The 24,681-nt window shown below is 37.7% G+C and overlaps 1 protein-coding gene across 1 annotated transcript in view; it reads right to left on the reverse strand.

Moving 5' to 3' along the window:
- Positions 1-24,681, reverse strand: part of malrd1 (MAM and LDL receptor class A domain containing 1) — a 170,356-nt gene that overhangs the window by 3,747 nt on the left and 141,928 nt on the right. The window contains exons 37-42 of the mRNA XM_088918156.1: positions 23,405-23,683; positions 16,665-16,790; positions 15,383-15,449; positions 7,109-7,200; positions 3,625-3,721; positions 3,303-3,372 (exon numbers count right to left, since the gene is read on the reverse strand). Of these exons, the coding sequence (XP_088774282.1) occupies positions 3,303-3,372; positions 3,625-3,721; positions 7,109-7,200; positions 15,383-15,449; positions 16,665-16,790; positions 23,405-23,683 (731 nt within the window). The remainder of the gene's footprint in view (positions 1-3,302; positions 3,373-3,624; positions 3,722-7,108; positions 7,201-15,382; positions 15,450-16,664; positions 16,791-23,404; positions 23,684-24,681) is intronic.

The following is a 24,681-nucleotide window of genomic DNA, read 5'->3' on the forward strand; positions in this document are numbered from 1 at the left end:
TTGTTAATGACATTCAGAGACGCACAGTAGAGAAACAGATTAAATGAAGTAATCATTTCACTAACAATTAATGCACCACAAGTGCTACTGCACCTATCAATCGTCTTTGGCTAGTGAGTTACATAACACAATGTGCCGCATTACTTTGGAAGAAATACATCACATTCTGAGTGGCTGTATCTGTATATGATATCAAATTTTATCCAGTTTAGTCTTACAAATATGACAAAATACAATATACGGTTGAAGTTAGCTTTAGATTTTTATTCGTGTTATTTTCACCTTCTTTACACTGAATGTTTCCTATTCTGATTAGGTTGTGCAGGAAAGACAACAAATTAATCTTTATAACACCCTGTGCCCTAGCAATCAGAATTCATCAAGGCAGTCCATACCACCAGCACATACAGCAAACTTTAATGTTTCACTAAAAAATGGAGCATGTTATCATTCCTATTATCAAGAGACTATCAATTGGGCTGCATTGGATTCAGAATCAGGATTAAAATTATTTGCTTATCAGGTGGATATGGATTCAATGATATACACTCTCTGCTTTGGATTACGAAAATTTTTTATCCTTAACTATATCAGTATCTTCTGCCTACACTCACTTCCTGTTATATTAAAAAAGACATCATTTCTACCACATTTTTAGTGCCTTTTGTTAAGATGCTTTTTTCTGGTGTTATCTTTTTTTGTTCAGACTGAAATGGACATGCACACTGGGGAGCTTAAACTTCCATCTCTTACAAAGAAACAGCAGGGGAAACCATTTCTGTAGAGTGCAGAGATACTGTATAGCCATTGAAAAGATGAAGACCTTAGTCCAGCTCTCAGGTGTCATTACTGTGGCCGTTCACATTGTGATTTACATAACTCCTACATTTAGAACCAACACCTAGTCATACGCCACAGAAACAAATTTAAAATCACACTTATGACATAACTAATTGCTTATAATTATTCTTAATTATTAGAATGGAATTACAATTTCAAGGCTCATTGAGTCCCTTCCTTTTCAATACTCATAAAACCTTTCTTTATTCTGCCCACAATTCCTTTTTTCCTTGTATGAAAATACCAATGTATGACAGAAAACAACTTAAACAGATATACGAGGAGCAATAGCCCTTCTCTGTCTTTTCCATCACAGCAACATAATGAACACTGTGCATTTGTTTTGCTTTGCATACAAAGGGAGACTAGCAATCTGGAGCTGACAAGAACATAAACAAGACAGTTTAAGGTAGACTTACTGTATGGCACAGGACACTATATTTATTGGAAAACTAGAATGTGTTATCACAGTAGAATAATATTATACTGGTTGTAAAATTATTGATCTGCCTCATGTTACGCCACGACCGTACACCAGGCACAGCCGCTGTGTAATTGGTCTGAATCCAAGAGACTAAAAAGTCTAACTAACAATGGAGGGAAGGTGATGGGAAGAACAGGTGAAACATAAATAATGAGATACTGGCCAGTGGAGCACCAGCTGGGCAGTAGGGGGAAGAAAAGTAAAAAAATAGGAATGAGCCACCCTGGCCCACAGTTGTTGTATGTCCAGTAGGCTACTCAGCGCAGAAGGGTCCGACCAGTCCTGTTGGGGGGCACCAGGAGCCAGCTGATTCAAGACACATGCTCTAAAGGGGGGTCTCTTCCAAGACTACTCCTGGAGTGTGCTCGCTGCTCGATCTCCCAGCTGCAATCCTCCGATGAAGGGCACAAGGTCGGATGAAACTGGATTCCCTGGCACCTGATAGACTGAGCCTACGGAGACAACTGCTGAAGACGGGTCCTTGACCTTGACCCTCTCTAACTCCAGAAGTCCTTGGACAGCATGGTCCCGGACAGATCTCCCAGACAGAGCTCGAGGAGCAGAATCACAGAATGAGGAGGGCTCTGATGTGACCCTTTAAGATGGCCCGGTAAAGAAGGAAAAAAGCTTAAGTGCAGGAAAAAAGATTAAGTGCAGGGCGAAGAATGAGACTGGAGCAGCAGTGCCAGGGTTGGCGTGCAGGGCTGGAGTGCAGGACTAGTGTTTGGGGTGCATGATTGGTGTTCAGGACACAGGACTATCAGGACTGACGTTCAGGACACTAAAAAGGTGCGGGTTCCTTTAAGAGTGCAGGCTGCTTCAGCGGAGATTCGGAAAGCAGTTTAAGGTGCCTGGTGCTCCAGTCAAAGGAGGCTCCCCCAGAATAGAGCCGTGACGTGGCAAAGATGGGAGCAGCACAGGAGAGGTCTGGAATTCCAGGACAGACAAGACCGCAAACAGACGGGTCACTGAAGAATCAGCCTGTATCAACTGGGGAGAAGGGACTGTGGAATAGAGAGGAGTGAAGGAAGAATTTGAATAATTGAAGTGATTGAGTAATTTGTGTTAGGTGATAAAGGAACACAGACTGAAAGTGGATCTGGTTGCAGCGGAAAGTCATGGGAAATTGTGGGACAAGAGATGCTGCAGGACAGTGGGAATAACACCCCAAGGATGATCTCATTTATTGCCCTCAGGAACCTCCTCTACCTATCATTATATCACACCAACCCTTCTGTTATAGAAGGGTTGTTGTATTCTCATTCTGTCCTCAGTAGTATGCTATGTTTATGGATTAACATTTCCAGTTGTTCATCTTTTGTATAGTGTATGCAGAATTCCTGAGAAAACCACTTAGCCCAGAGCTTTGGTTTTGTATGGAAAAATTGCCATTTATGCCAATGTCATTTGTCCCAACATGAATAACAACAACTGGTTCTTGCATTTGTTAGGATCCTATTTATGCTTTGGATAATGCTACAATATATCCAATGTTACATTTATCTTAATCCTTGTTACTTAAAAAAACAGATTTCATCAATACAGAAAAATTTAATTTAAGACCCTTTAGGTCCTACAGCTGTAAGGTGCGTTCTGGTAAGAAAATAAGTTTTCTCAACATATTTGGTGATAATGACAGAATGTCCTTATGGTGTCTGCTTGCATGATAACTAAGCCTTACCTTTGAATACACAACATCATGGAATATTGTTTGTTCTGAATGTAAAGAACTTTGATAGAATCTCTGATTATCTTTAACTTTTTATTACATGAATTATTACTTTTACTATTACTACTCATATAGTTATTATTACTATAAATGATTTTTTTTTCTTCATGCATGTTTACATTTTGAGAATTTCTGAACTGATTTTTATTTTTAAAAGTTTTTTTTACACTTGAATGGGAAAGATGTTCCAGAGCCTTTAACAAAAGGATTTCCAACAACAAAATAATATAACACATGGATGATATTCACCTCTGCCTTGCAATCAAAATGCGCAAAGACAGGATTGTGCACCGTGCCCAAATCCGTTGTGGTGGATTTCCTACACAAATGGGAGAAAAAACAAGTAGATATATATTTTTTTTATTCTGTATTGATGGATTAACTATTGTATTTTAAAAACACTGTACACATGTAGTCCCTTATATAATACCATCTGTTTTGACCTGCAAATACTAACACTGTTTTTATGCTGCATATTTTTTTAGTGCTTGTATTTTGTAATGTTAGGAAAAGTTAACAATCAAATAAATGGTGTATGCTACATCAATAATTATTTTAAAATATAACTTACCCAAGAGCATGTTTTCTTCTGTGCACAATCAGTATTATGCTTACAATTCCTAAGACAATCACAAATAATCCAGCTCCCAGACCCGCAAAAATGCCCACTAGAGGAAAGAAACAAACCCATTAGTTTATTGTATCATGTACATTTCGACCTTTCACTATTTAAAGAATATAAAAATGTACCTACCAAGCCTGTGTTGTTTTAACAACAACAACAACAACAACAACAACAACAAATTGTATTTTTATAAAGCACCCTTTAAAGTTGCATCTCAAAGCACTTTACAGTAGGTTGAAAAAAACAGTTTAAAGGATAGCAAATTACAAAGTACTGTAAGTGCAGTAGGAGTTAGAAAATGGAGCATACACAGATACCAATTAAGTACAAAGCCTTTTTGAACAAAAGGTTTTGGGTCTAGATTTCAATTTACTCAGAGTGAGTGACTCCCTCACCCATGGAGGTCCTGTCACAAGCTTGGGGGATATATGCAGTAGAAGACCAGAGTCAGACGGTTGCAAGGTGGCGAGTAGACAGATAATGTACTGTAAGTCAGATAGGTATTGAGGTGCCAAGCCATATAAAAGCCAATATGTGAGCTTGAGGATTTTGAAGTCGACTTGAAACCTAATAGGAAGCCAATACAAAGGCTCCAAGACAGGTGCAATGTGATCACTTGCAGTAGACCTGGTCAGGATTCTGCCTGCCGAATTCTGAACACATTAGAGTTTTTCCAGTTTGGATTTATTTACCCCAGTGACCAGGGTATCGCAATAATCAATTTCACTGTGCACCAACTTTTCGGCGACAGTTAGAGACAACACAGGATGAATTCTGTGATGGTTCTGAGATTTAAGACTGATGTTTTTACAAGGTTCTGTACATGATGGTCATAAGTATAACCAGGATCGAATATCACCCCTAAATTCTTCAATTTTGATTGAAATTCAATCATAGTGCCATCCCCAGATAGGGTTACTGCATTAGTTTTATGTAGGTGATGTGTGGTGCCGAGTAGTATGACCTCAGTGTTGTCACAGTTTAAGCCAGGGAAAGTTTTGGTTATATCAGAGATTCAATTAGAGAGTGTAGTAACAGCTATACCATTATCATGTTAAGTATGGACATAGATTTGAGTATCATCAACACAGAAATTATAATTTAAATAATGTGATTTTAATATGACCAAATGGGACTATGTGAATGCTGAATATTGCTTGATATAGCCATTCTTGGTTGTAAAAAACTCTAAAAAAGTGTTGTAAAGTTGGGATGAGGCAAGTAATACAGTGGGGCAGTAAGGCTTTAATGATTGATGGTGAAGAACAGGTATTTAGTATTGTTTAGGTTATTATCAATGATATGGGAGAAGTAGCTCGATCTAGTAGACTCCATTGCACCCTTGTATTCAATCAAGTACTCCTTTCAAGACTGTACAGTAGATGTACACTCAAACCATAAAAGAAGCCACCTCCATTCGAGGGTGAGAGACTGCCTTCATTGAATGCAACTGGTCAGTACACCTTGGGGCATGGCGAGTATGGAAGTTTGACTGAGTTTTAAGAGTAGCTAAGATATCAAGAGGAGTTAAAAAAGAGTTATTGAATGTTTGCTCCTTGTCATACATAGTATCGCAGATAGGAAAGCAAGACAATGAAAACAGCAGATGCAGACCTATTTAGAATAGCAAATCTATTCTGGCCACTTAGAAAGGTAAACTTGAAGAGCGTGAGACAGGGAATTCTAAATCAAGGAGAACTGCTACTGTATGTGATCAGAAAGGTCTAGTTCAAAATAAATGTGAAACAAAAGAGTCATTTAAAATGATTAAGTCCAAGGAATGACCTTTTCTCGTGATTTGGATTAAAAACAAGCTGTGTGAGACCAAAGTCTTTCAATATACAGTAACTAGAATATCCTTATCCTTAAACTGGAATGCTGTAAATCAATGTAAATATTAGAATCTGCTGAAATATAGCAGAGATAATAAATCAACAAACTCACTTAAAAAGCATCATTATGCTTGGGGAGGGGTCTATAAACTCTAACAATGATTGTAGACTGATGAACAGTGACTTTTAAAAAAAGACACTCAAAATTAGAATGCACAGACACAGTAACCAGACTTACACAGAAAACTAAGCTATACAGTAATTAACAACAAGGCCCCCACCATGGGCAGAGGGGCGAGACTGCTCAAGGCATATCCTGGAGGAATAATCTGGTGAAACAGGAGACCTTCATTTTGTTTGTGCCACATTTCAGTCAAGTACAAAAAGTTTTTTTTTATCAGTGTTGAAGTCACTGTTGTTGTTTGCAGAATGGATGCTGAATAAGGTTGATTTGCCTGGTTTCAGTGAGGCAGGGGGTTTGGTGAGAAACACAATGTGTTCCAGACATGGAAGTCGGTGTAAATTGTTAATATCTGCACCAGAATGGGACAATTTAGGGGCCTGGCACTGAAAAACAGGTATAGTTTTTTCTACTGTCATCTGAAGGAAAATTTAAAATGGTAGTGACCATTGGTAGTGAAATCCATGAATAATGAATTTAATGAACTTCAGAAAATTCAAAACGTTAATGTCTTCCATGCTTCAGGCCTTTGCCAAGACAGTAAAACGTCATTTGGATTTTATTGTAGCATGTCAATTCAGTATGCAAGCCAGTTTGAAGTGTGTTAATTTAATAAAACCCTGTAAATGTTTAATGCATTTCATTAACCTTGTGTGATCTCTCTGTAGGTTTCTTATTAATTTTTTTTGTACTGCTTGCAATAAGCACTGCAATAAAAGATTATTTGGTACATACATTTTCTTCTATTTTTGTTATAAATATTATGAACTGCATGCATATACTGCAGTATTATTCATATATTACTGTATTCATATTACTTTATTTTTTAAAGGCAGTATAAAATCTGATATAAATATTTATCATAAACAATATTTCTTATTCTGCATAATTAAAATATTGGATATATTAATATAAAGTTTATGTATATATATTAGATGTACAAACTCAAGGGAAACCTAGAATGTATTCCAAGAACACAAAATGACTGACAGACTATTAGACTCCTGTACGATGGAAACAGCAAGAGCCAGCAGGATGAGTGCAGCATGATTGGGACTAAAGACTTTGAGGAAGCCTTCATCCTGGAGGGTATCAATATATCAAAGAACTAAATATGCATGCATTTCTACCACTGCATTCTCTGAAATTCCTGAAAAGAATGAATGCAAAATCTAATTTAAAAAGAACAAAGGCTTTTCAGACCACAGCAATTGTGGATTTGTCACTAATTTCAAGTCTTTTGAAAAGTCAGTCCAGTATGTATCTAAATTCATTGACCATTGCTTACAAAAAATAACTGTGCCTCTTTGCTCAGTGGTAAAGCACAAGGCAGACACAGATCAATGGATGTACTGTACACCTGGATTCCAGTATAGGGTCAACATGTACAACTATTGTTAGATGATTTCCATCTCACCAGTTTCATTTTCATTGTAAACAGTAGAGGTGGGGAGAGGTTTGGGTTTTTCTTTAAGGTGACAGCGGTTTCCCCTCCATCCTGATATACATCTGGGGAAAATAAAATATATATACACACACATTAGAAACAGAGCAGCTGAAGCTTAATTTTTTACATATACAGTACATCAGCTATATTGAGTATATGTATACTAAATTATGTATAGCTGTGTGCATTATTGAAATTTTATTGTTCCTACAGTGATACCTGATACCACTCTGGGTACTCCTAGGCAGAAACTAACTTGCACAAATTTCTTAAATTTTCACTTTATTAAGCTGTGTTTAAAATGATCTGTATATCTGTTTCATAACTGTTCGGAGCAAGCCAAAGGAAATAAACACATCTCCTCAGCCAGAACATCACACCTCTGGTTCTTAAAAAAACTGCAGAGGCTTAAAATTAATATTTTATATAACTACAGTAGGTATGCAAGTCTGTATTACAACTTAACATTCAATGCATGTCAGTGAATATGTAACTTGCTTGCTTCACATATTTTTGTTATGAGGAGTTTATTTGTATGCTTTGTGGTCTTCAGAAAGGTATCATGTCAGGTCGAAGGCCCTACAAGTTTTTCAGTGATTGTAGAATTCATAATATTTACATTTTAAAAAAGGTCTTCAGAATTTGATTAATCCTTGAAGAACATTTAAAAAGCTTGCAAAGTCTTGAAATAAAAATATATGACAGGAGAAAGTGCAATTAAAAAGACCTGTTGGACTGTTAGAGCAAACAACATCCATGGAGACAAGCAAATTTGCATCACACCTTTTGGGACATACAGATGCAGCCATTCAAAATGCGCGGGCGATACCGCATTATTTTCCGGTACGCTGTACGCAGTCTACCGCAAGCTACCGGTAAATACCGCGAGTTACCGGTAAATACCGCTAGCAAAATAATAGTATCCGGAATTTCCGCAAGGTGGAGCTAATAAAGCTCAACCTCTCATGTTTGAGCTGTAGCCATCAAAGTCTTTAACGAAGATATTAATAATAGTATTAATAATAAATGACCTTGGACAAGCTGTAAACTCAAAGTATTGCCCTGGTCCACATTCTTTTTTTCATTGACCGTCTTTGTAAAAGTAACGCCACAGCATTTCGCAATCACGCATTTTTTTCCAATCATGCAAAGTACAGTGATTCACCATGCCTTTCACATGCTCATAAAAGAGATTGATTTAGGGACATAAACATATTACCGTATGCAAACTGTACTGTATACAGTATGTATATGTATATTTAATGTCTTAACTGTGCCCGTTTAAGTATTGAATATTCATATCTAATTTTACCACTGAAGGGAAATCTTAGTAGCTGAGCATAAAAACAATAGGAGCATACTGCAACGCGTGTGAAGGCCATAAACGATATTAATTTTGGAACATAAACATACAGTATATGGCTGGTCTCGGTACTTTAAAGAAAACATACACGAAACATGGTTTCATTATGACCAGAATCTTGAGATATTTTTAACTTGATTTACAGTATTTGAGAGGTATGTCTTAACACCGATACTACAGTGCTTAAGTACTACTCACGTATATGTTTCTAGGTTTATATTATGCATTTCATACGGTCAAATTACTTTTGAGCAACTAATAAGAAGCGCGAAACGGTATGCGTTTTACTTTCGTTTCGTGCTGGGACCCGTGGATTGATTAGAGATATCAAGTACATACAAGTCATTTTTTAAATGTTGTAGTTCGTCTTGAAAAAATGTTACGAGTACATCATCTATCAACAATTACACAGGTTCTGTTTCCATATTGCGGATTTTGGTTACGTAATATTATTTTCTAGATTTCACGTTGTGAATATATGATTTGGGCAAACAGAGCCGCAAAGAAGTACATTATGGGTTGTTGTTTTTTTTTGCAGTTTTATCTAGAACAAGCGATGCTTAAACCTTTGTCTGATTCTTGTGAAACTATCCACACGACAGTTACAGTACCTAGGAGTTGACTTCAGTGATGTCACTGATGGGATGTTTCTAAAAATCCATCCTCTGTAAAACGTCTTCTCTAGTTGTCCTGCATATGTATTCGCTAATGAAGCTGTGTGTTCTGAGCCTGGATCTCTACATTTCTGTATGAACCACCTTAGAGGGCTAAAGACAGCTTGTGTTTAAATTGAGTGTAAGGCAATTTATGCTTCTAAAGTCATGGTCAGCATTTTTGTACTGTGCTGTAAACTTGTTCTGTGCCTAGTCACATTATTTTATAGCGTTTTCATAGCGTTATCAAATCTGGTGGCGCTGTGTTAGTTTCCTGACTCCCATGTCACATGGTCTGTGATTGTAACCTGTAATACCGGTTTAATTCGTCACAGCCAGCACTCCGGTTGTAAAGTAGAAGCAGGCGAGATTTCCAGCGAAAAACACCTCCCCCTTCTTCAGGTGTGAGGGTCTTCTGCTCAGAATGAAACGCTAAAATGTAATGTAGGCTCTGAATGGGTTCTGACTTGCTTTAACAAAATATGTTTACAAATCCTTTCACCTGGCATTTTCGTAGTTAGAAATTATGGAACGCTCTGTTAAAAGCAAGGGAGTTTTTATGTCCGTTGCAGTTCTTTTGCAACATGAATATAATTATATCGTTATTAATTTCTTGAGATACGCGATTCCATATTATATTCCCTTTTAATCAAATTCTAAAAGTATGCTTGTTGACTCCGGTATCGCGTTAGTTAAAGACTTCGATGCTTAAAATGTTTAGGAGAAATGGAATACTGGTGTGTATGTTTTCTTTAAAGTACCGAGACCAGCCATATACTGTATGTTTAAGTTCCAAAATTAATATCGTTTATGGACTTCACACGCGTTGCAGTATGCTCCTATTCTTTTTATGCTCAGGCACTAAGTAAAAGGAGATGCTTCATATTGCTTGACTAATTTTAAAAACTAAGTTAGAAATGCAGACGCTCCCTCGGTGCGCTGCTCTGGTGCGCCGGCTCTTACACAGTGCCTGTCTGCCGTAAGCGTTACAATATACATACCCAACACTGCTTGTACCCATCTGTCATGCAAATAAAACACCTTGAATTGAATTGAATTGAGGGGAGAGGGGGGAATACTAAAGGCAATACTGGCTCAATACCCTCGATGGGCTTTGACGTGCTAATGTGTTGGTTTAACAGTCCGGGTGTGGCAGGCTTCCAATGTCAACTCGACTCGATTGGAAGACAATGAACGTATTTTGTGATATTTAGAAATATAAATTTGTTTGGTGCGAGTGAGGTTTTATTTAATCTCTGACCAAGGGAAACGTTTCATTTTTTCAAAGAAATGTTTGTTAAAAAATAAAGTCATAGTTCTATGGGATTCAATCACAGACCATGTGACAAGGGAGTCAGGAAACTACTCTAACACACAGCGCCACCGGATTTAATAACGCAATAAAAACGCTATAAAATAATGTGACTAGGCACAGAAAAAGTTTACAGCACAGTACAATAATAAATGCTGACCATGACTTTAGAAGCATAAATTACCTTACACTCAATTTAAACACAAGCTGTCTTTCTGTATGAACCTCTAAGCTGGTTCATACAGAAAATGTAGAAATGCATTAGCCTGATTATGATTAAAAAACACATAATTAAACACGCGTTTGCGATTTAAATCAGAACACGATTTAAATCAATATAAATGTTTATATTGTAACGCATACTGTCCAGCCTCCATTTCTCTATAAAAATTTACTCTGTTGCACACACACACACAATAGAAGGAGGAACCGCTGTCAGAAGGGAAGATATGTTCAAAATATCGCAAATATCGTTCATGTTGCGATATTTTGAAATATAAAAGTCAATTTATTGTCCATAATATCGCTATTCTATTTTTTCGAAGAAATGTTTGTTAAAAGAAAAGTCCGGCACCAGCTGGATTCGATCACACAACCTCCCAGTTGCTAGTCACGCACCTAGACCAGTCGGCTAGAAGACAGCTCGCATGAACAGGCAGGCGAAAAAGCCCTACACAGCCCTGTCGCAGCACACGAATACCGTTATTAAATTCTTTAGATACGCGATTCCATATTATATTCCCTTTTAATCAAATTCTAAAAGTATGCTTGTTGACTCCGGTATCATGTTAGTTAAAGACTTCAAAGCTTAAAATGTTTAGGGAGAAATGGAATACTGGTGTGTATTTTTTTCTTTAAAGTACCAAGACCAGCTACAGTATATACTGTATGTTTATGTTCCAAAATTAATATCGTTTATGGCCTTCACACGCGTTACAGTATGCTCCTATTCTTTTTATGCTCAGCTACTAAGATTTCCCTTCAGTGGTAAAATTCAATATCTACAACGGGCACAGCAAAGACGTTTTTACTGTAAGTCTTTCTACGACAGACCAACGGACCACGAGTGCCCCTGTCGGTCAACCAATCACGTACTGCGGTGCCACGCGTCATCTTGCGTCATACTGAGCGACGTCACCTGCGGTACGTGTCTGTGACGCGCACTTTGAATGGCTGCATCTGTAGTTACAGCTGAAATATGACAAAGCCTAGAAATGAATCTAGTTTTGATTTAATGGATGGAGTGCATTTATAACAGCTAAACTACCTCATGCATATGTGTTGACTGCAAAAAGTGCCTTCCACAAGTACTGGGACAGTAAAGGCTAGACTAGGATTTCACTAAGATCACTTAACAATACTTCTTTCCCATGATAAAATAATATGGCTGATAAGTACAACAACTAAATAGTGTATTTCTCAATAAAGTGAACTCAGTTTTATCCTCTTAAGCCAATTAAAAATTTGTTTAGCCTACATGTACAGTACTTATTTTGAAAGGTCAAAAGTATTTGGGACAATTTCTTAACAGGTATACAGTATCTTGCCTGTCAGGTTCTTGTTATTGGGTAAGTAGACACTTGGGGGGTAGTGTAGCATACAGTAGCAGGTAAGTCTGGACTCATAATAGCACTCATAAATAGTCGGTTGTAGGTTCAAATCTCAGACATCAAGTTGCAAACACTTATGTTGTACCCTGAGCAAGGTGCTTTTCACTCAATTGCTCCACTCAGCTAGATACTGTATATAAATAAATAGTAACCAGCATTGTTGGGGTTAGGCCTTGTGAAGGACTGGTGTCCTATCCAAATGGGGAGTCATATGTTCACCGATCGTTTCATGCCTAGAAACCAGGATAAACACTGCCCTAATGCACCATTATGGTCTGCATGGAATTACATACCTAATTTCTCCTCTCCTGTTCTGCCGTGAGTATTCACCGGGACTGGGACCGGGGCTGAGTAGGCCTCGCTCTTTTCTATTCTAGTCTTCTAGTCTGTATCCTGCTGTTCAAAGCAGTGATTTTTTTTAGTCCAGTCTGGACCCTGCTGTCAAAAGCAGCTCTTCCTTTTTTTTAAACCTTTCAAGCTGACCTCATGCGAGTGCCTCTGCCCCCTCAAACAGGGCATCAAATTTTACTGGTGTTCGCCGCGGTTCATTCAAACCCATATTGTAACAACTCATAAAAGAGCTGTGAAAATGTCTTGCATTGACTTCAGTGTTTGGAGTTTGTAGACTGAAAACCAAAGACATTTGTGTGAAAGAAAAGCAGAAACTGAAAGAAAAGATTCAATCAGAATGATAGAACATATGAAATCATACTGAACCTGCAGAATGCAGTGGTGAAAGTATCAAAAGTATCAAAATTTGCAGTTTGCATATAATAATAAGCAGAATTACAAAGGCTACATCCCAAGATATAAACCTGGTCAGTACAAAGACTGAACACCTCAAGAATAGGCAAATGCAGCAAAGGCTTGGCTAAGCATCTTAAATTGTTACAGAGTTTGGTGCACTCAGTTGATCACAGACTTCCTGCAATTATTGCCTCAAAGGGAAGCGATAATAATAATAATAATAATTGCTTACACTTATATAGCGCTTTTTCTGGACACTCCACTCAAAGCGCTTTACAGGTAATGGGGACTCCCCTCCACCACCACCAATGTGCAGCCCCACCTGGATGATGTGATGGGAGCCATAGTGCGCCAGGACGCTCACCACACATCAGCTAAAGTGCAATCAAATACTGAGTTTCCAATTCTGAAATTGACTTAAAATGAATGTGTTCCAATATTTATAGTCACTGAAATCACTGGGTTGAACACAAGGAAAGTTTTTTCCATTTGATCAAAAGCATGCATGAAATTAACCTAAAATGAAGTTATTATATTGTACTGTACTTATACATATTAATTTCATGCTTATTAATAAAAGCTACTCAACTTTTTTCTATTTTTTTTTTCTACAGAAAAAGAGTTTTTGTCCAGGAAAAATAAGTTTTTGACTTTGCTTTCTCAGTACCTTCGGAACTACATTTAAGTCCATAACACTGATAAATAAGGAATTAGAACGGATCAGTAGGAAGTCTGATCAATACAGTACAACAATTACTTGAACCTAAGCTGCACATTTTAGAAGGCATGGCAACAACAGTGGTCTTAAAAGTGTAAGTGGTCACCACTTTTATTTAAGAAATTACAAGCAAATCACATTCAGTGTTACAAGTTTGTAGCATTGTAGTCTTGGAATAGTATGAAAAAGAAAAAAGAAGCAGCATTCTAATTTCTTTGAATTAGAATGTTTCGCTAGCAAAAATATTCTCAGCATATTCTTTGGTCAGCCACAGGAAATAAATGCAGCAGTTGACTAGACTGTGGAGCACATATTGAACATTATATATGTTTTTTCTTTGGAAAGTCCCCTTCTCACACTAGCATTAGCCGTGAATGTGGTTTTCAATCACTTGGGGATACAAAGCATGTTGAACTTATTCAGCATGGGGTCAAATATCTTCGAGGAAAACAGCGGATTAATGCTATTTGGCATTTGGTATGTGGTCTCTCTCTTAAATGGTTGTGGTGGAAGAATGCTCAAGTACTGACCAATCATATTCATAAAAAGCTCTTGGAAATGGAACTTAAGTCTGGAATGAATAAAGGTTGGTGCTGCATCCGTTTTACAAAACAACCACATTTTAGACTGATTGTCTACAATTGGCAAATGATTCCCCAGTAGAGACCATAGATTTTATGTGCAATATAAATAGATACTTTATGTCATTTTTGCCTTTTTGAAAAGCATGTTCCATAGTACACTCTTGACAAGGATTGTCCATTTCCCCTGAGCTGTTGTGTGAATTTAGAAACTTGATTGTGTTTAAAACAGAAAACCAGGTTATCTCTTTTCTGGGTTAAAAATTAGGCCCTTTTAAGAGTACATAACTTTATTTTTCCATGAAAAAGACTAGTCAAAATAAATCTCCCATTCGCGGTTTAATGTATGGCATATTCAATCTGAGCTTGTTTCCACTTTCCTTGAATGTGACAATCTTCTTAATGACTGACAGAGACATTGCTAGCATGGCTTGCCACTTAAATCTCTAGCCCAGCTAAGCCACTCTCTACCCTTAAGAAAAACCTTTCCATATCTTTGGCTAGCCACACAGAAAGAGGAAGTCAGAGTGTTTGCTGACATGTCTTTTCTGGTTTTGGCATAGATGTCTGATCATGTCTCTTATTCCAGACGTTTGAGTCTGCATGGGTGGTGGTTTAACTAAAACACGAAGGACTGAGTTTGGCCATGTTCCAAAGCTCAGAGACTGCAGCTAAACCACCCTTGTGGTCTGTAGGATAGAATTATTGGTCCCACATTTTCTTTTCTTTTTCTCCAGGCACACAGTCAATTTGTAACTCTTTCAATGTAAGGTTTCTGGTATTTTTTAAGTTGGAGATGTAGTACAGATTCATACTGTACTGTATATACAGTAGTATGATGTGTTTATATAAAGACTCTTGGAGTCCATAATAGCTTTGCCTTTGGGTTGTACAAAACAGATTGGTTTAATTAAACATATTCATGCACAGTACAGGGACAATATCTCTTCAAATAATTCTGTACGCTATTCTTAAATGTGCAAATATCGTACTGTAAAATGAGGCTGCTTCAGTGACTTCACCTCTTAAGTTGCTCAAGACTCTTCAAATTCCCTGCAGCCTGGAACCACTCTTTTGGCAATGTGACATCTAACATGTCTGAACATTTCAGCTGGCCATACTAAGATGTGTCTGATGGGGACTCCAACTCAGTCTCCAGCTATGCATGCTATTACATGTTACTACATGCTTAACACTAGAACATTCAGTTTGTTTAAACAAACACAAGTCCATTGACCACATATACCTGTATGTACTTACTTGCAAATGGGGCCTTCCTTGCCAACATAACATGTTCCTTCATTGATACAGTAATTAATTGGGCATTCTGTAAATAAAGAAAAGCATGTTAATCCCATAACTAAAATAATTGTTATTTTATTATTACAAATATATTTTTTATTTTACAATAAAGATGGGGGGGGGGGGGGGGCACAACATTTAAAGAAAGGAAGAAAAAAAGACCCAAACAGACCTGAAAGTAAATGTATGCAACAACATCCCTGTCTCTATTCTCCCTAAAGTTTCACTGCAGTCTTGGAAAATGTTTAGGGTAAAAACTCTGTTTAAAACGAATCCTTTAGCCTCTCAAACATGTTATCAAACATTTCAGGATTAGGGACTCCACTTGAATGGAACATGATCACTGTAATGACTGATGTCTGCAGTAAAGGGTCACTAACTAGTACAACAGTTTTCAAAATGGTCAAAATAAAGTGCTTTCTTTTTTTATTTCCATGTCATTGTGAACATTAAAGTGTAAATGAGTATCACAGGAAGGAGATATACTGTACCAACTGTCAAGACATATTAACTGTCTGGGAGTCCTGTTTGTGTGATTACAATGAAGTCTTATAATTCCACCTGTTTAAGTTCTGTGAGGGCTAATTATGCCAACTGCCCATAAGGACCAGTGAGCCAGGAAGAATATGCTTAGTGCTGACAACTGCAGTATTTGTTTTTCTTTATAGTGATTGATGTCAGATGTATACAGTGTCCCAGTGGACGTCATAACACATATTTCTATTCCAGTAATCCAACAACCTCAATAAAAAAGGTAAAACAAGGCTTAATGGCAAATAATGGCTTAATTGGCAATTCTTAGTTCTTATGTAATAATAGTGCTTTTCTTTTTCTAATCACTTTTAGAGAATAAAATGCAAATCACCTTCCCTGGAATGTTTCTAAGAAACAGTAGCTAATTTTGCAACCATTAGAACATAGTGCTGTACAATCCCTGAAACAAGTGCTTGTTCTCTACAAAGTTAACAAAGAGGTGCTAACATGCACAAATATAGTATTTAAATGTTTTTTGACAAGTCAAGGTAATGGTTTTTAAAACTTTTTTTTAGAAAAGGAACATTATGATACAGGTCTGCATGACTTAGAAGTAAGAAAAATCATTATCCTAGACTGTACACAACCAAGAAAACTGCTCAGGTTACTCATGCACTTCATGTGGTCTCAGGTAATGCCCTGAATGATGATCTAAAAAAACCCAAGAAGAATTGTCTTCTAATTTTAAGGGAACGCTGTCTCTCACCATTGCAGCTGGACTCATCAGGCTGGAAGAGAACACAGTTGATGGAGCCGTCACAGCGCAGGGTTGAAGGCAGGCAGCTCCCCGTGTCTTCACAGAGCAGAGAGCCATTCAGACACAGCTTCACAGCTGCAAAGAAGCAACAAAAGGTACAAATAATCACCCCTGATAACAAGAGCACGCTATCTATAGCTGTATTGAGCTTGAGTCTTCACCAAAATCAACAACGATGCCAGCTCCTTTGCCATATTCAACAAACTGACCAGAACAAAACTAATAAATATAATACAATCCTTACACTTATATAGCACTTTTCTGGACACTCCACTCAAAGCACTTTATAGGCAATGGGGTCTCCCCTCCACCACTATGAATGTGTAGCATCACCTGGATAATACGACGGCAGCCATAGTGTGCCAGAACGCTCACCAAACTTCAGCTATCAGTGGAGAGGAGAGCAGAGTAATGAAGCCAATTCATAGATGGGGATTATTAGGAGGTCAAGATTGATAAAGGCCAATGGGAAATTTGGCCAGGATGCCAGAGTTACAACACTGCTCTTTTCTAAAAAGTCCTTGGGATTTTTAATGACCACAGAGAGTTACAGAGAGTTGTCCCTGTCACTATACTAGGGCATTAGGACCCACGTAGACCCCAGGGTGAGCGCCCCCTGCTGACCACACTAACACCTCTTGCAGCAACAACTTTAGTTTTTCCCAGGAGTTCTCCCATCCAAGTACTGACCAGGCTCACACCTGCTGAGCTTCAATGAGTTGTTAGTTGTGAGTTGCAGAGTGATATGGCTGCTGGCATAAAATTGCAGTCTCAGTTTATTAGTGTTATTTTTCATGTTATGTAAGGATTGGTGCAAGTGTAAAATACTTTAAAACATTTTAGAGATGAAAGTAATTTTATTAAAGAGTACAATAAAATACGCTCGGGAGTGATGCCACTTAATGTGAACTGGAAAACTGTATATCAGATACCATTTAAGGAGGTTTTAACAAAAGTTTGGAGATATAATGGAAAACAAGTTCCCCTTGTAATCTTTTATGTTGTCACTTTCTGAAATGAAATGCTAAAGACAATCACATTACGCCCCTTTCTTCCACACATTTGTTTTTCCTTGGCATCCCTCAGCTAGCCAAGCTCCACCTTTGCAGCCACCCCTTAGTTAATTTTACTCTATATGGGAGTCCTACTTTCCTCTTCCAACAGCCTATACTGTAGTTGCCCAATTTTTTAAAACAAAAATGGATAATGCATTTTGTGATTGGATGTCATTATTTGTCATGAAATCAGCAAGATTGGAATTTTAAACCATTTTAAACGTCCAATAAGGAATAAACCTGCTACTTGTTCAAATAAAAAAGCGGTATGCATTTTTTTTCTCTTCTGAGCACTGTCACTGGCTGATGGCAAAAGGAAAGGGCTGCCTTGTCCAAGTGCTCATTGTGTAGAGACAGGGGACAGGATCTGCAACTGAAGTTTATAGTATATATAAGAGTTCATAGTATACCTCTCAACCCTGCAAATTTTATTGATATGTAAAACGGGTGTAACATCTCATGGTCATAATAGTCAAAGACTATTCTATTAAAGAATATTTCCTGAGTTATTGCCGGACTCTGGAGATCACTTTTAACATGCTTGAAGGGGTTTTGTCTGTACCACCTTTAAAATCTGTTTAGAGAATCTACATTACTTGTACATGCCTGATTGATGCTGCATTCAGCATGTAATTTAAACTAGGGATTGGACTCTTATTTACCAATTTAATTATGTTATATGCATGCCATATGGATGGGACTTTGGGATATTAACTGAAAGAAACCATGAAAAGGTAATTTGTATGACTATTATCATCAATGCATGTTTTTAGCTTTTTCTATTAGATTTTGTTCTGCTGAAATTACAAAGCATCTGAATGGATTTCTTTCATTTTAAGATTATCTTTCATTCATAATAGCTGTTCTACACTGCTTTTAACTTTTTGAAAAAGTATCCAAGACAAAAACAGGAATCATATTTGCGTAAGCTCACTTCCCATTTTATATTGTAAATGATTTACACATAAATGTTTCTACCACAGAATAAGAAAGTCTTCTTTACATGCTATGGTTCTAAACACTATTATTAACAATAGTGATACTTCAATACTATAACACCAGGACTGCCAGTCCCACTCTGCAGTTTAAACACAGGAAGGAATCTCAATCTATTGACTCAACCAAATTTTGGGAGAATTCCACAATCTACAATTGTCCATGTTGGTACAGATGTATGGAAATGATCATTAAACAAATTAAATATAAACAATAAATATTGCCAAGAAGCTAATAAATAATTGCGTTCCACATCTAACTTATAATACTTAAAGATTTACACCTGCAACTTCATACAAGTAATGTATGCTGAGGCTGCTTTCACAGGTATACAACTCTCAGTGCACCTAAAGACAGGTCCCTTTATTCCATATTTCTCCCCTACTATGATACTGTTGGACTAGAATTCCTTCCTCTATCTGCAGTCAGTATTGTGTGGTGTTCTCGTGATCCAAACAGCTGCTGTGGTAAACCCTGACCCAATCACTAACCTTCACTTAAAATTGTTGGTCCCCAGGTTATTCTCTATAAGATTGTTGAGATGTGGTGTTCTAATAAAAATATCAATCAATATAATGAGGGTGTCCATTCGTTCACCTGTTTTTTTAGTTGACGTTTAGAAAGAAATCCCCCTTTTACAGACACTGTATGTACAGTATCTTTTTTTCTAAAATTACATTAATACTCATAAAATATTGCAAGGTTATCGAAAACCTTCAGCTTAAAATGACTTGATAAAAAATTAGTTCAACTGGTTGATGGATGAAACTAAATGAGTAAATTACTTCTTGGCATTCTAAAATTATTTATTTATTCTGATAATTGCTGAAGTCCAGAGAAACAGTTTGTTATTTCTTGGCCATAAAGGTTAAATTTTTAACTGTATCTAAGCTGTATCTAAGTTTACACTTTTCATCAGTGAATACAAGTATAAATTCATTCTTTAAAATACTTTGTTGTGTGATTTTACTCATGCTTTCTTTTGGTTATCTGTCTGCTACGCACAAATTTGCTTTTCATTTAACTGCCCTCAGTCTCTCCATTGTTTCTGCCCATTTCATTAATAAACAGTTAAGATAATTACTGTTTTGGTCACCACCTGCTTCCAGATTTATTTTAGGAACTAGAATGATCAAAATTGAATTATTGTGGCACAAAGCCAGCTGTTCTTTACTTCTCAGTTATAGACATTTTGGTTCTGCTGGTTTACATAAAAATAACTTGTTTTAAAATAAACTATTCATGCTGAGAGAGGATGCATGGTGGGGAATTTGCTTTGATCACCATCTGCCACCTGCTTTATATTGTTTTTCTCCTTGCATTGTAGTTAATTTTCTTTATGTCACAAAACATCATTTGTTTTTGTTTACTGTGGGTTCCAGACTACTTTAAAGTGTTTCCTCCATTATATTAGAACAAATGGTTAAGTCAGGAGGAAAATACCTTTGAAACAGTAAACATAAAATTATCTCACACCATCTGCTACACATGCTGCTATCCTTATTATTGTTGAATAGCAAAATGCAACATGTTCAGGAATGCTGTTCTAAAATTGTAAGTCTCATGCTTGATACTATCAGTTTTATGGATTTAATGTGTAATGTGCAAATGAGTATAGCGGTTTATGGAAACAAAAACAGCTATCTGTAAAAACAATCCAAATAATTGTTTTGTTTTAGAATGTAATTATAAATTCTCTATACTGATTATACTGTATATTAAAATACTGCATACCGTTTACCATTTAATACAGTATATGTTGAAAACTATTTCATTTTGCAACAGCATTTACTCAGTCAAAAACTGTAGACACCCTTTAGTTTTGAGGAACCAGATTACAAGAATTGAAATATTATAACACAATGTCAGCTATTTGAATTCCTCAATTCTTATAAAATGTCCTAGAAAAAAAATCTCAAATACAGCTATGTGACAACACACAGTTTCCGTTATGCCAGCTTGAATTTTTAAGGTAATCATGTTTTCAAAGACGCAGATGATGATGTGAGCAAACCATGCCTGGAAGAGGTTGCATGTATGGCAATCATATGTGAAATAAGTTAATATGTGAATATCAGAGATATGACAGGTCATTTAAGGCAACTGGTAGGATAAATTGTTTGTAACCATAACTGGAAGGTGACACTGTGCCAGAGTAGCCCCAATACTGCCCTGAGAGCAGCCTTGCACTTCCTTAGAGTTGATCCCAAGTGAAGATAAGGGTATCTCACTGTGACATCCATTACACATTAAAAAGAAACTCTCAAAAATCAATTGTGGTCCTCTAGTGTGTCTATTTCTTTGGGTTGGATATTCCATAAAGAATAAAGAAGTGGCTACTGTACATGTTGCATTTGTGAATACAAACATATAGTATCTGGGCCTGCTGCATGAAGTGACTGTACAGAAAAATAGAAATAAGCTTACAGTACAGTTCTGTGGTGAATGTTTCCAATAACTTACAGAACTTCACCAAAAAGCCGGCTTGCTCTGTCTCTCACATCAGGCAAGGGTAGTGTATGACCAGAAGAGTCGTGGACACTCACAGGGAGGGACGGAGATTGGTTAATGATGTTGCTGTGGATGCACGCTGGGCAGTTCATGCACTTCAAAGTCCTCCTGTTTGAGTGCCAGCTAGAACCAGGTCATCTTGAGATAATGTGTCCTGGGTCTCTGAGAGAATTAAAACCTCTTCTTTCAACAGCACACCCTGCCTCATCTTATGGCACGCTTTATCTCAGACTGGGCTAAATATAACTAACATGGAGCCTCAGCCTTAGTCAGTTTATAAAAATGTTTTAATATTAAACCATAAAAAATGAATGATGTGCTTACCACTGCCAAAGACAACAATGTAGTTAGTATTCAAACATTTTCAAAACTAGTCTTTTTGTCACAAAACTCTTTTTATAGTAAAATGAAGAGCAAATATTTTGCCCAGTAGTTCAGGTACACTTTTTTTTGAGGCACTGTTGTAGTTTTCTGGCAGATTCTCATTAAAATCTTATCCCTATGTAGGGTGGAGTACTAACTCTGGTGTATTAATGACGGTCATCACAGGCCTTCACAACATGTGGTCCTGCCTCCATCTTTCATGAAAGACACTTGAGACGTCTCCCTCTCAATCTTTGTACAATATCCTTGTAATGTTTCCATTTAGTGGTTTAAATAAGATATTCTGAAGTGTTGTGCACTGATACATTTTTTGTGTATGAAATCCTTTTGTATAGGAAGGATTGCCATCCACAGATTGTTTGACCTGTGTTTGTTTGAGCAGTGAAATCTGTTGTCACGCTATTTAAATTGAAACCAAACGAAGCAAAATACAAACTGGAAAAGGTGTGCCATGTGTAGAAACAGGCTGGTGGATATGTGGATGCCATACTTTTTTCAACTAAAAAATATGTTCTGAACTACCTGTTTGATCTTTTTTTTTGTAAGCTTGTTTACTGCACCTTTCCATGATCTTTAAACAAATATGACCAAAAAACAAAAATACGACGAAATGTCATGATAGATTGATAGATCACAACAGTCCTGGATCTCTTATCCAAATGGTCACACATCATACATATAAACTCAGGTGTGTCAGAGACTACAGTTTCTTCAAGGCAATGTCATCCATCCATCCACTTTCCAATCAAAGTGGCTCAGAGTTCTGGTGGCCACTTCAACCAATTCAGGGTCAAGGGGGAGACAGAGCCTTTCCCAGCCAGCGGCAGCCCCAGTGCTTTAGGCAGCAATGCTAACCACAGCGCATACCAAGCCACCCTCTTCAAGGAACTGTTCTTGGATTAATTCTAAATACGCAAGTTATTTTAACAGTATAAATTATAATATTTCTTCTTTTGTTCAGTGTGCACTTTGAAGACACCAGATGAGACTCATGCTACAGGTGGAAGGAGTAAAGCATTTGTAGAATAACTGTCACGATTGTAGTCCCTCCCCTTAAGGGTGCTCCAGCTCTTTCACATTTTAGTTGATTTTGTGTACCTGCTCCCTGTTCCAGCCTCCCTACAAAAGCCAGACGCTCACTCTGTTCTGGGCTCTGCATTGGAAGACGGTCGCCCGGAGGCCCGCCTACCACCGAGTCGCCCTACGTCCGCGGCTTGAGGGCATACGCCTCCTATCAGCGTCCCAAACAGCTGAGTCCGGGATTTGGAGTGCCTGGTCCCGTTACCCCGTTTATCTCCCCCACCCTTCGCCAGATCCCACTCCAGTTTTTAACTTTGGCATGTCTGTCTTCGACCCTTTGCCGGATCCCGCTGCGGTTTTTAACTTTGTCATGTCTGTCTTGGATTGGATTACCTGGCTCTAGACTTTTGCCTGCTCTGGATTTCCCTTCAGACTCCCCTTGGACTGTTTGCCCGGACCACGCCCCCCCGAGCACCTGCGCACCTTCGTCACGCCCCCCTGTTTGTCTACCAGCTCAGTTCCTCGTCTCCTCCCCAAGTCTCTTCACTCCCTTCCGGATTCTGCTGTCTGCATAGGGTAACAATAACTATGCGTACACTTATCTGTTTAATAATCTGTTTTGTTACTTCCCATGTTTTAACCTGCAGCGCGCAAGTATATACTGTAAATATGCACCACCTTCCTCCCCCTCCTTTATATGCACAGCCGGTCCAAGACACTTACGGCAGCTGAACTCGTCTTCCCCCCAAGGGCAGTCAGGGACACCATCACAGCGAAGCAGAGAGGGGATGCACTGCTGATCGCTGCACTGGTACTGGCGGTCTCCACACAGTTCCTGGGGTGGCAGGGTGCCAGGCACTTCTGATGGACAGACCTCCTCATCGGACATGTCCTTGCAGTCGGGCTCCCCATCGCAGAGCCAGCTCTCAGGAATGCACTCGTGTACATGGAGGCACTCGAAGGAGCCTGATCTGCACGTGGGGGGCTGAGGGATGATCGGCCCTTTATTTAAAAAGAGATAAAACAGCAACAAAAGCAACATCGGTATTTCAGGGAGCTGCACAATTGCATGGTTGGCGTAAATATACAGTATAACCACAACAAACATGTTCAAAAATGTTAGTGCTTTTGCAGAATGTGGGTAATTGTCAGTAACAGAATTAACATACATTGAGTTGCTTAATAATATTCATTCTAATTCATTCTAATTTCATTAAGAAAAATGAAGTTATTGCTTCTTTTACTGTGTTAAAAAAACTTTAAGACGTTTACAGACTGCTTCTGGCAATTTTATATGACATGTTTTAAGAGGAAGAATACAGTATGTGCTTTTTAAGTCCATATAAAAAACCACCCAACCATGCAAAAAAAAAACAACAACAACAACAACAACTAAAACTTGTCTTAGTCTGTTGGTTGTAGCATTAGAAACCCACAGGCCATTTTTTGACATTTAATGATAGTCCTGGTGGAAACTAATGACATTTATATGGCTACTGTTTTGTGCCTCAATAGAAAATGTGCAGGTAGAGTTGGCTGGAGGTTTCCACTTGTCTCTTCGATGAATTTATGCGGGCTCAATAGAAAAGCAAATAAATTGTATTTCATTCTTATCTTTCCTGAGTGTAACTTTAAGGCATTTAAACACAATTGTTAAAGGGTTTTTGAGAAATGTGTTTGTCTGCTTTTCTCTGTTCCTATTACTAGCAGGTTCAAAGTGGCCCAGAGCTCTGGTGGCCAGGTCTAGACAATCCATTTCATTGCTTACCTTTTTGAGTACTGATTTCACAGCAACAAAGTGCTGAGTCCTTGACTGTATTCTTGGAAAAAACTGAACTACTGAAAAAAGTTTTTTTTTTATTATTCATTGTTGATGGATAATAAGCATATGCCAGATTTGATGGACAAGTAAATGTCCATAAATACAAAATGTCTCTTCAATTATTTATTGTAAAAACCTAAAACAAAATGGCCTTATAAGTATCTCGACTAGTTGATTT

Source organism: Atractosteus spatula, chromosome 6 (genome assembly GCF_055471065.1).
Source record: "Atractosteus spatula isolate fAtrSpa1 chromosome 6, fAtrSpa1.hap1, whole genome shotgun sequence".
NCBI classification, from domain to species: Eukaryota; Metazoa; Chordata; class Actinopteri; order Semionotiformes; family Lepisosteidae; genus Atractosteus; species Atractosteus spatula.